The following is a 13,704-nucleotide window of genomic DNA, read 5'->3' as shown; positions in this document are numbered from 1 at the left end:
ACTGAATTAAATTGCTTAAATCTATGTAGTTACAAAAGTCCATCATCGTTTGTATGAATTCAAGTGACTGTACTGTAAACAGAAGACACACTAAACAAATATACCTCTTCAACTTGCTGATGCCAGAGTCAGTTAGCTCACATGGCGTAGGATAAAAGTAATTAATTAGAGTATATTAAGTGGGAATGAGTAAAGTAATGTTGGAATGGAGACAGTGAAGAAATTACTAAATATAATAAGTGACGTATGATTTACCGTATAATTTGTTCTTTAATACATTCAAAAATTATTGACAGTAACTTAAAAATTCTTAAAACAAAAATTTTGTGCACATACTTGCTAGGCGTGTATGCTCCCTTTCTCACCAGTCTGTACACAACTTAGAGGGAACATTGCTAATAATAATGGTAAGCACCTGTGTTTCTGTTCAGGGCATGGACTAGTTATTCCTAATACCATGTTCCAACATTAAAATGTAGACAAATTCATACGGAGAGAAGATGCAAAAAATAAGAAAAGTCACGCTGACTATATTATTGTTAATAGTGATGTCTTTCAACTTGTTCAGGACACAAGAGTATAGAGTATACAGAAGATTTTACAATTGGAAGTGATCACCAATTAGTATTGAACAGGATAAAATTGAATTTCATATTGAAAACAAGGGCGCATAAGAAAGTTATGAAATGAATCAAAGTCAAGTTCAGCCAGAGAGGCATGTGGTGGTGATGTCTGCAAGGAGAGAAAAATCAGAACACAATAGTAGATTCAGGAAGTTAAAGAGGGAGTCAAGTAAAAGAAGAAAGCATATGGAAAGTTCCTGGCAAGTAAATCAGCTTGTGCTTTTAGAGAATACAAGAAGAATGTAAGAAAGCAAAGCACTGTACAAAACTAGCTAAACAAAAGTTATGGAATGACTTTGGTAAGAACACAGAAATAAAATATCAGGAAGGTGGCAGGCAAAATATTCTAGAGGCTATTGAAAAAACTTAGAAATGGAAGAAAGAGTACTGTAAAAGGAATCAGAAATGATAAAGGTAACATGAAACCTTTATCATTTTCAAGGTAACATGGCAAGGTAACTGGCATCACGCTATCCCTGGTTCCAGCACTCCCTCACATTCTTCTCATTTTCTCTCTCTGAATGTTTCCATTCTCACTTCTTCTATCATTCCCTCTCTTCTACTGCTCCTATTCTCTCCTCTTCTAGCATTCCCATACCTCTCTCTCTCTCTCTCTCTCATTCCCTCTCTCCTACTGTTTCTATTCTCTCCTCTTCTATCATTCCCAAAACTCTCACTCCTACTCTGATTCACCTTACATTCATCTCTTCCATTCTCCTAATTTCATCTTTCATACTTCTCATTTTGTTCACAAGACATTCCACCTCCTCTTTCAGCTCATCTATCCCTCTCTGCAAGTTAGTCACTCTTACTTGCCATTCATTCTCCCAATCAAGACCATCTCCGAAAACTTCACAGTCATTCAAGCCTTCCACACTCCTGACTCTTATTTTCTCATTCATATTTCGCTCGTCATTCTCTCCTATCACACTACTCATCTTCCAACATACATTTCCCATCCCTGACGCAACTAGGTAGGTTTCGAAATATCTAATTAATTGAATTCCTCCCATTGCCTACATTTTGCACATATATGCACTCCCCTTCTCTCACCTGCCACATATCCAACTCTCGGGACGCATACATGCAGTGGCAAGCACTGCATGCCACAAAGTCCTTTATTATGTTACGTATAATAGAGTTCTTAAATGGGGGAGGACTTGATGACACGCCATTTGTGATTGCAGCTGTGGCCACCATCATTCCTTACTGCCAAGGAACTACTAAACTAAATGCTAAATATATATAAATGCTATATAAACACTGTATTATATATATATAAACATTATATTCAACTATACTAAATAGCGAAAACTTATCTTCTCTTCCACCACAGATGCTGCCGAGTGTGACCTCACCTTCTCGGTAACCCCAAAATACAATATATAACAACGAAACTCCAAAAGCAGAACCACTAAAGAACACTTGTGTTACTGAGAGAAAAAAAAAAATGTAGCACAATTCACAAAAGAATTCACACTATACACCATTTAAAAAACTTTTTTTTACCACAGCTCAAATCTACCGAATCTGCTATCGAAATTGGATATGTTCATCTCAGCTCCTTACTTTATGCAGATGATGTCATACTTCTGAATAAATCCCCTACAAGTATGTAGGATTCAATGACTAAATTGAATAACTACAGTGTAAATTTGGTATGAAAATCAGCAGTAAAAAGACAAAGATTAGTGAAAATAGGCTGAAATGTTGAAAACATCAATTGTCTGAGAACCTATAGAATAAGTAAACATATCAGCTATTTAGGCACAATTTTTTTGTGAAGATAGCAAATTAAATATGGAAATAGACAGCAGAATTAGCATAGCTAGCATGATAGGAAGTCACTTGAAAAAATGTGTATGGAATAAGAGAGAAATTAGTCAAAACACTAAACCAGCTGTATGCAAGACAGTGTTCAAACCAATTTTTTACTTATGGATCTGAGTGCTGGATTAGAAAAAAAAAAAACATTTGATCAAAGAGTGGAGACCACAGATATATGAATTCTGAGAAAGATTAGGAGAATAAACAAATGGTATCAATAGGTATCATATTAAAAATGAGGATATTAGGAAAGAACTTGACATTGTTGGCAATCAGGAATGTGTTAGCAGTAATCTCAGGTAGTATGTTTAAGTAATCTCACTTCAACAGAATAAGAGAGGAAAGGTTAGCTAAACAAGTGTTCTTTGCCTGGATAGCAGGAAAAAGACCCAGAGGAAGACCAAGATATAGGTGAATTGATGCAATAAAAAGTGCCTTAAGAGAGAGAGAAATATAAAATGCGATAATATTAGAGTCTTGACAGATAACAGATTAATTTAGAGGAAAACTGTTGATGGGAAGTTATGTAACTTTTTTTTCATTTAGTATTATTACAATATCCTGTACATCCCCTGAGGGTACATCTCAAGAATATGTTGTTTAAGAGATACTTGTGCCATGAAAGGTTTCTTCAATTAACATGAAAAAACACAACAGATAAGTAATATTATTTATTTAAGATCATATATTTTAGCTGAGTAATACAGGTCATCATCAGTGGCAACAATAGTTAATTACAAAGTAGAATGCGAACAATGGATTGATTTGAAAAAGTAAGAGTCATGTGATGTTATGCATAAAACAGCACAATGGCATAACTGAGGAAATTCTGCAATACTGATAATTCATTAGCTATTTAAAAAAAAAAAAAAAAAAGAATTTGATGATGAACAACTTTTTCTGAGATCACTGATGACAGCAATGACTTTGCATCTGCAGCTGAGAATGTGAAAATTATATTTTCCAAGAAAGACAACTTCACAAGTGGGAAGTTAAACAAGAGAAAAATCAAGATTTAAAGGAAAGAAATCAAAAAGGTTAGAATAGTTTGGTAGCCTTAGGAGAGCAAACTTGATATAACGAGTCAGAGAATTTTAGCTGAAGATTATCACAAAGAGGAGATTAAGTTGGGCACATGCTGACATAGCATACCGCAATAAACAGGACTTAACAAACACACATGCCCACAGTAGGTTTTAATACCTAGTGAGTAGCTTCAGACTGGGCAAAATTTTTTATTCAATAAAAAAAATAACTTCAAAACAAAATGTCTTCTTTTTAACTTAAAAAAAAAAAAAAAAACCCAGAAGAATATGCATAATATGAAGGGCCATTCTAGTAACAAAATTAATGACAAATATTTTCAAAAAAATAAAATAATTAAATAACATGTTGTTTGCTTTCTTTCTATTCTTATTATTTATCGACTTCTCCTTAAAATGGTTCTCACACAGAGGAAATGCTCTCCAAACAATAATACCATACAATTAATCACGTTTTGGACTTTTGATTGATTTGTTTGAAAATATTATTAAAAAATGGGGCAGAGGTGGGGGGGGAGGAATTTTGGGCAAGCGCTTTTTTTTTTTTTTTTTTTTAGTGAAAAGTAGGATTTTGCATAATTTGTCAAAGCCTGGCATAAACATAAATACACACACACACATGCCATTTTTGAGATGAAGAGAGTCATAATATAGAAACTGGAAAAAGAGATAAGTGGGATTGGCACACTGAGATAATAGTAACTGCTAATCTTCAAATAATATAGAGAAGCAAACTCCTAACAACTACAGGAATAGTTTGTTACAGTAAATTTAATTCAGAATAGCATTTTGTGTGTGTGTGGAGCATCACCATCATCATTGTCATCAAATTCCTGATATGTACCCTTAAGGGAAGAAAAGGATACTAACGATAATACTATGCAAAGAGTTTATATTATTACCAAACTTTATCAACAATTTTTCTCCAAATCAGTCTATTATCTATCAGGACTCCAATGCTGTCACATTTTATATTTCAGTCTTCTAAGGCATTTCTAACTGCATCAATTCACCCAGATCTTAGTTTTCCTCTGCATAACTTTCCTGCCATCATTAAATTTTTGCTAACCTTTCCTCTCCTCTCCCATTCTGTTTTAAGTGACCATACTACCTTAGATTAGCCTCTGCTTCATTTTTAATATGATTCTGCCATTCGTGACATATGTTTTCACTTCCTTATTTTTTCCAGTCATGTGATGACAAGCACACAGTTAGTTTTTATATTTTCTACCATCTGATGACTATTTCTCCAAAACAGGCAGCACAATATCATACTTCTGGAATGTCATGCAATTTACAGTTTTGTTCAATTCTTCTACCCCCTTCCCTCTTAAATGTGCAATTTTTGAGTCATTGCCTTTATCATTTTCTTTTACTTATGTTTTTCATTCTTCTCATTTCTATATTTTTATTGTGGATTAAATCTAATACTGTTTTTTGGCACCAGTATTAAATTCCAAAGCAAATGTAACATCACTATCTTCATCTCCTAAAAAAATCAGGATGTCTAGAAGTTCATACTACTTCTAATAAATTAAATATATTTTCATGACTATCTTCTTTTGTGATTTATATTTATTAACCTGTTTTAAATTTTAGCCCTACCATTTCGCACACACGTACACAGTTTTAATCAGGGAATAAGTTCAAACAGTGAAAAGCTATATTCTGCTAGTTACACTTCTTTTCCATATAGAAGAATTAATGGAAAAAGAAATAGAACTAGCAAAAGAATTAGAGAAGTACTGTGTTGAAATAATGAAAGTTACCAATCCAAAGAAGACTGAAACAAGTAAGAGTACTACTTAATAATAGCTGTAAGATGTTATACTTTAATTTTCAACACTGAACAGAAAAATAACTTTCAATTTCATGCTCGATGATGTGATGCTAATTTCAAAATGAGAAATGAACTTATTTGTGCTTATGGAGCACAGAAGATTCCGTCAGGGAAGAAGAGTAATTTTTCAAGTCATCGGAGACTTGGACAGCTGACATCAAAGACTTGGACAACCTCTTGTAGGGAATCTCAACAGCAGAGTAGGAAATAATACTAGACACATGGTTTTAGAAAACTTGAAAAGATCAAAGCCAATAATAATGATGAATACCTTCTAGATTTCTGTTCAGGACATGGACTCATCATTACTAACACCCTTTTCCAGCATAAAGATCTTAAATTCAGATGACAAGAAAGCACAAAAAATATGAAAAGTTTTGTTGACTGCATTTGTTGATAGTGATATCTTCACACTGGTTCTGGATGCAAACATATGAAGGGGATTTCAGGCAGGAAGTAATCACTATTAGTTAATTTGAGTGGGAGATGAATTTCATTGCTTGGTGTGAGACCACCACCACCCTGCCTATTTGGAGGTTCTAAAGTGGCTTGAAAAAAGTTTCATGTTTGGTCTCTGGCAGGGTTTCCAGACTCTGTAAAAAAATAAATAAAAGAATAGAAAAAAGATAAAAAAATTAATAAAATCAATAATAAAAAATCCCTTAGTTCAATCACAGTACTAATGTACTACAGTTTAGAAAAAGTCTTTCATGAGTGGAAGCCACATAAAAATCCTCCTTTCTCAATCATGTTCCTGGAAGCATCTCTGTCACTATATATTTATTACTTGATATAGTCAGCAACAAGATTATTTAGTATTTAATCCAGATATTTTCTAGTACATTACCATTTGACTTGCTTTGTGTTACTATATGGCAGCCAGCATATAGCTGGAAAGGTTCTTTATGGATGTGATGAACTCTATGGGAATCATTTATGGGGAAACTAAGCCGTTTCCTAAAACAAGATGTATAGCATTAAAATTATATCATCATATCTTAAAGATAATTCACACTCCTATTTTCAGCATTTTTAGTAGGAGAAAGGAAAGAAAATAAGGAAAAAGTATGGTAACAGAATTGAAAATCTTATTGTGAAAATCTGTAATATATAAAAAAAAAAATTTTTCAAAAAAACAGCTACTGAATTTATAGTTAAATCTACATTTAGATGTAGATTTACGTAATAAATTCAGTAGTTTTTAGAAGCATTTTTTTTATAATTTTACAGATTTTGAAAGTGTCATCATTGCTCATTACTGTCAAGGAATGAGTATATAAACTTTTTTTTTGTGTTTGCTGCACATTTGTGCAGCAAGCACAAAAAAAATTAAATAAAAATAATAAAAAGTGTGGACTGGCAATCCTTCAGTTTGTTTTTTTATTTTGCTCCTCATTATTATTACAAAATATACATAGTTCTTTAATAGCTGTAATGGAACATGTGCACTAGACATATTAAAGTACATTTAATAAGTTTTGCTATACATGCAACAACAATTATATAGAATTTAATTAAATTTACTTATATTAATTCCTCTCCTCAAAAGTTGATTTCCTCCAGTCCCACTCTCCTAATAGTGAAATCATCCTCCTAGGTGATTTTAATGTCCATAACACCAACTGGATTTCCTCTTCCAGTTGTACAGATCCTGCAGGCAGAGATGCTGAAATATTTGCCATCACCAATGACCTTACAGAAATTGTTCACAAACCGACCAGAATACCAGATAACCCAAATCACTCCCCCAAATACTCTAGATCTCTTCCTTACCAATGACCCTTCCAAATATACAGCGAATATAGTGAACCCCTGGGTAATTCTGACTACAACTTAGTGCTAATCTCCTGCCCCATGCAACAACACTCACACAGTCACACCTGCACAAGAATAGTTTGGCATTATAACAGTGCCAAGTGGGACGACAGCCTTTGAGACTACTATGCTTCATTCACATTGTTGGACTATTGTTTGCAGTCTTCCAATCCAAACATATGCATCAAACATATCACCAAAGGGATCCTCACTGGCATGATAACATACATTCCCCCCACTTCTCTGAATTGCTGTCCCCTATCCAAACCCTGGTTCTCCAAAAGATGTGCCAAGGCTGTACAAATGAAAAATCAGGCATACCACAACTGGCTCAAATTAAGAACTCCATCCTCCTTCAGTGCCTATACTGAAGCCTGAAACAGATGCAAGAAAATTATCAATGATTCCAAAACAGAATTTGAATGTGCAAAAAACAGGAAACTTGCAGCCTGTCCTAGCAGCAGCCGTGCCTTTTGGTCTCTTGCCAAAGCAGTTGGTTGCAACTTTTGCTCTACACTACTCCCACCCCTATCATACCCAGATAGTTCAATTGCCTCAATTGCAACATCACCTACAAGAAAAGCTAATCTCCTAGCTTCACACTTTGCCTCCAATGCACGCATAACTGACAATGGCAAATGCCTCCCACCCTCAGTTATTTCAACTGCCCAATATACAATGCCCCTGTATCCTTTTGCCAGAAAGAGATCATAAACCTGTTGTCAAAATTAGACACAAAAAAAAAGCTCCTGGCCCTGATGGCATTCCTCCAATTATCCTGAAGGTCTGTACAGCAGAACTGGCTCCTATCCTATGCTGTACACACTCCACTGGTATATATCCCAAAGCCTGGGAATTGGCCTATATTCAACCCATTCCCAAAAAGAGTGACAAATGATAAAATATATACGTTTACACAAGAATATTATTTAATTTGCCAAATATTTCAGTCTGAATATTACAGACCATCTTCAGTAGCTACATAGGAATAGTTTTAAAAAATAAGGTGGAATACGAACAATTGAAAGTATTAAATATTAAGTATTAAAAGAGTAAACATTTTTTATCAGAGTCATGATTAAATTAAAGATATTAATTCAGAAATTCATGTAATAATCTTAAATAACATTAGACTAATATAGGAAATTTTTAAAAAAAAATTTTTTTTTAAATAATAATAATTAATATGTTATCCTGATTAAACTTTTGCAAATTTTTGATAGATATACAGTCATTACGATTCAAGTTAGGATGTTGAAGTAAGGCCTTTACACTTTCTTTAAATAATCGTTCAAATTTATAGCGACATCTGTGTAGGAGGAGAGTCTTGGACCAAAGGATTTTGTGGCTTGTTTATATTCCCTGCTGAGCTAATCCAGATTTCTCAGGTTTGTTGTGTTGAATGGTTGATTGATGCTCTTGAATTCTTTTTTCTATAGAGTGTCCAGTTTGTCCAAAGTAGGAAAGATTACAGTTACACGGAACTTGATACACACCAGGTAGAGACATAGTTGGGTGTTTATCTTTAGAAGAAGGAAAATGGGTAGATAATTTGTTAATAGGTGTATAAGTGGCTGTTAAATCATATTTTTTCAGAATTCTTGAAATTGGTTCTGAAATCCCGGAAATGTAAGGAATTGGAACTTAACGTATTGAATCTTTACTGTTTTGTTTGGATTGTAAGAATCGAAAAGATGTTGTGTACTCTTTTCGGAGAAGCCATTTAGTTTCATGTGACGTTTGATAGTCGAAAGTTCTTTCTGTAATAAATGAGAAGTTGAACAATTAGTTTTGACTTGTCGGATTAAACATTTTATGATTCCTGTTTTTTGACAAGGATGATGGGCAGAATCTTTGAGAATGTAATGACCTGTGAAAGTTGGTTTTCTGTAAACTGTTGTTGTAAGAATACCTGAAGGTGAACAGATGAGGAGGACGTCTAAAAATGATAACTCGTCGTCTTTTTCGATCTCCATGGTAAACTTTATATGAGGATGTAAGGAATTGATACTGCTTAAAAAGGAAGGTAAGGAGTCTCTGTTATGAGGCCATACAGCAAAGATGTTGTCTATGTATCTAACCCAAAAGGATGGTTGAGGGAATATAGATGAGAACAAGACTTCGTCTAGATGTTCCAAATAAAAGTTGGCTAGAGCAGGAGAGAGTGGACTTCCCATGGCTGTTCCTTCCACTTGGTTGTAAAATTTGTTTTGACATAAGAAATATCCAGAGTGTATTACAAAGTCAAATAACGTTATAATGTCTTGTGGGAAGATAAGTAATTCTAAAGTCTTTTTGAGAGGTAAATAAAGATTCTATATCAAAGCTAACCATAAGATCTGTAGGTTGTAATGCAATATTTTTCAATTTATTTAAGAAATCTGAAGAGTTTTTCAAAAAAGAGCGTGAATTGCTTATGTGCGATTTCAATAATTTAGCTAGATATTTGGCTATGCGATAAGTAGGAGAATCAATACAATCCACTATAGGGCGAAGAGGAATATCTGTCTTATGTATTTTAGGTAGATCATAAAACCTAGGAGGCCTAGCAAAATGAGATTTTTGCCTTTCAATCGTGTCTATATCCAAACTTATGACCTCATCTAGCAGGGAGTTTAATTTCTTCACTTGTCTGTTGGTTGGATCGTGATTGAGTTCTTGGTATGGTGAGCGATCTCGAAGTAAAAGGGAAAGTTTTCTTCTACAGTTTGAAGAGTCCATAATTACTGTCGCTTTCCCCTTGTTAGCTTTAGTAATGATGAGGTGATTATTGCTTCTTAAGGAATGTAGCACTTTCTTTTCAGAAGGAGATATGTTCGAAGGAGGAAGCTTGACTTTAAGTAACGAAGAAGCAACTTCTAGGCGGATAGCATTAGCTTTTTCACTTCAAAGATGAATGAAGTTACGTTCGATGTTAACTAGGAAATCTTGGTATGGAATCTTTTTAGGGACTATAGAGAATTCATGTTCTTTTGAGAGGATGAGCATTTCACTATTAGTTAAAGGGTGACCGAATACATTGACGATCCAATTATCTGAACTTGGAACGACTTGATTTGTTTAGAAACCAGAACATCATTTTTGCAGTTTAGATGTTGATTCTGTTTTTCCACCTTGTTTTTTAAAACTATTCCTATGTAGCCACTGAAGATGGTCTGTAATATTCAGACTAAAATATTTGGCAAATTAAATGATATTCTTGATTAAACGTGTATATATTTTATAATCCTAATGTCACAAGTATCTTTAAAGAATCAGAGTGACAAATCGCTGCCATCTAACTACCGCCCTATCTCACTCACCTCAGTCCTATCTAAAGTGATAGAGAAAACCATCAATTCTCAACTCCTACTCTACCTTGAAGGTACCCAGCTATTAAGCAACCACCAGTACGGATTCCGTCAATGCCGATCAACATGTTACCTGCTCTCATATATCACCCATCTCTGGACATATACCATGGAAAAATTTGGTGAATCCCAAGTAGTTGCACTTGATATCTTTAAAGCCTTTGACCGGGTCTGGCACAAAGTCTTACTAAGCAAACTTCCATTATTTGGACTGCCTCAGGACTTCTGCAGATGGATTACTAGCTTCCTGTCTGGATGCACACTATGTGTGTGATGGTAGATAACTCCTTATCTTCCAACCATCCAACTAATGCTGGGGTCCTACAAGGTTCAGTTCTCTCACCGACCCTCTTCCTTCTATACATCAATGACCTACTTCAGTTAACCTCCATCCCAATACACAGTTTTGCAGATGACAGCACATTACACTCCTCCCTTTCATTTAAAAAACCTTACCCTACACAACTCGCATCAACCACAACTTCCCTTAATGCAGACCTCCAAAACATCCTCCGATGGGGTTCAGATAACCTCGTCAACTTCAATGCTAGTAAAACCCAATTCTGTCTTATTCACCACAAAAAAAAAGAACCATTTTCCCTCAGTATTATTTTTTACAACACTCAAATTCCCAGACAAGATGAAATTTCTCTTCTCAGAATTACCATGACATCAGGCCTCTCCTGGCATAAACACATCACAACCATTGCATCCTCAGCTTCCAAAAAACTAGGCTTTCTCTTTCGCTCAAGACATTACTTCACTTCAAAACAGCTATTAACCTTATACAAAGCACAAATCTGCCCAGCTATTGAATACTGTTCTCACATTTGGAGTATAGCACCTAAAAGCTCCCTCAAAATGCTTGACTCAATACAGAGGAGAGCAATTAGACTGATAAATCATCCATCTCCTACCAACTCACCCCCCCCACACACACACGCACTTTCACATAGATGTTTAGTCTCTGCAATTAGTATATTCTACAAATATTTTCATGGAAAATGCTCATCTGTTTCAGATGAGCATTTTCTGTTTCAGATGAGCTGTACTCTGTACTCCCACTCTGTACTAAACCCATTGGAACACGTACAGCCACTGCCCAACATCCCTTCACAGTACACCTTGAAACCCACAGAACAAGTTTCTTTTCCTCCTCTTTCATCCCTGCTACTGCTGTACTCTGGAACAGTCTTCCCCTGATGTATTTCCCGAGGAATACAATATACAGGCTTTTAAATCAAATGTCAACAAGTTTCTCCTTTCCCATCCCACTACCCATATACAGTACTAAAGTACTATAGGTTGACCAGCTGACCTCTTGTATATGGGCCCAACACACACACACACACACACACACACACACACAAAAAAAGTGTAAGCTGTGACACTTCAATAGTTCTTTAAGTCTTTTGTCAATCCTTTGGCACAGTTTCACTTACACAATATTGTTTCATTGAAAAATGCTGAAAATGCCGATTTGTTTCTGTAGTAATAAATGGCAGTAAGAACTCATTAAATCTTTTAAAAAGCTCTGGCACTTTAGATTGATTTAATAGTTCAACATTTGCCCAAAACACCAAAAAAAAAAAATTTTTTTTTATCTGAATCCCACCCACAGAAGATCGTAAATTTATAATTTAGTACATTAGTATACTGTGATTCAGCTAAGTGTTAGATAATCTGGAAACCTTGCTCTAAAAAAGTTCTGGACATGTAGCTTTTTCAAATCACCTCAGGCCTCCAGTAAGCAGGTTGGTTGTCTAACACCAAAAAATGAAATTCACTTACCACTACCACCTAAAAACATTCAGAACTTTTCATGCCTATGGGGGGGGGGGGATTTGAACACCATAGTCTTTCTTGTAAAAGTGGAAACACTATCCATTTAGTCAACCAGCCTGACAAATACTATACTTAATATGGCATATTGAAGCTTAATATTACTGTTTTTCCATTTGAAGTTAGTCAGTCAGTCATGAAAGATGAAGTTTGCATCTTTTCCTGCTTTCACTGAGCGTGTTCAACCATGTGATGCACTAAGCTGACATGTTTAACTTATTTATGGTATTTGGTTCAAATACCATAAATAAGTTAAAAAAAAAAAAAAAAAAAACTGGCTTGAACCAAATACCGTAGCTTATTTATGGTATTTGGTTCAAGCCAGTATGCACAAAAAATAAATAATAAGTAAATAAAAATTCTCTCCACCTAATCTTACATTAATGCCCAAATTTCCAGATAAGAATAGATTTATCTTCTTGAAATAACACATCATAGATTTGGATGCATCATCATCATCCAGATGATGCATCCAATTGCACTGCATCTGCAATCATCAACAACAACGAAAATAAAACCTGACAGACAGGATGACAATTTCATTATACATTAACTTATCATACCTCTCTATTCTTTCATACAACCCTGATGTTTAGGCTTTAGATTTAAAATAACTATATATTACATTTTTTTAAAAGCATGTTTTTATGTAATATAAAACTGGAAATATGTTTTATCATTCAAGTTTACTCACAATTGATCAACAGATGTCTGTTCCGGGTGCAAAATTCCTACATCACGAACTTCATATGACTTATTTGTCATATATGATGTTATCTTGTCTCCTACTTTCACATTACCATCCACAATAGCTAACAAGGCAATTACACCATGAAAATTATCATACCAGGAATCAAGCAATAAAGCACGGAATGGTTTCTGTGAATCACCAGAAGGCCTAAAAAAGAAATTAAAAACATTATGTAACATAATGATATATCTGTCATATCATATGACAGATATCTCATATGATATCTGACTATCTTGGTTTAGTTCCCTTTATTATTATGGCTATAGGCTAGTGGGCACCCTGTTCCCACCACCTGGGCATCAACTACCTAAATGTCACCATCTCTTTTAATCACTAAGTCTGGCTTATGCAAACCTGCAGAGGTCCTATAATGTGGTTCCACCACAGTCGCCCAACCTTTGTTCTTAAAGCATTTGTCAGAATGGAGACCAAAGTGTCATGCCTCCGCAAGTGGACCCTATGGGTGCGGAAGCAACACTGGGCTATATGAGACTATGTCTCACTGTAGTGGCAGCCAGCCCTATAGTTTGAGTCGTCACTACCCCATCGAGCTGTGAGGGCTCGAGTAGGCAGGGCATTGATCCTCGTCCTGATAAGGTCAATATACTCGAAC

The 13,704-nt window shown here is 34.9% G+C and overlaps 1 protein-coding gene across 2 annotated transcripts in view; it reads right to left on the bottom strand.

Annotated features, from left to right (window-relative positions):
- The window catches only part of waw (Translation factor waclaw), a 192,376-nt gene that overhangs the window by 109,288 nt on the left and 69,384 nt on the right, over positions 1-13,704 (bottom strand). For both annotated transcript variants that reach the window (XM_090393583.1, XM_090393584.1), the window contains exon 8: positions 13,035-13,238. In XM_090393583.1, the coding sequence (XP_090249709.1) occupies positions 13,035-13,238 (204 nt within the window). The remainder of the gene's footprint in view (positions 1-13,034; positions 13,239-13,704) is intronic.

This window comes from Typopeltis vanoorti, chromosome 6 (assembly GCF_054136105.1).
Source record: "Typopeltis vanoorti isolate ZY-2024b chromosome 6, IOZ_Tvanoo_1.0, whole genome shotgun sequence".
Classification (NCBI taxonomy): Eukaryota; Metazoa; Arthropoda; class Arachnida; order Uropygi; family Thelyphonidae; genus Typopeltis; species Typopeltis vanoorti.
The sequence above is the reverse complement of the archived record's forward strand: the minus strand, read 5'-3'. Positions and strand labels throughout refer to the sequence as shown.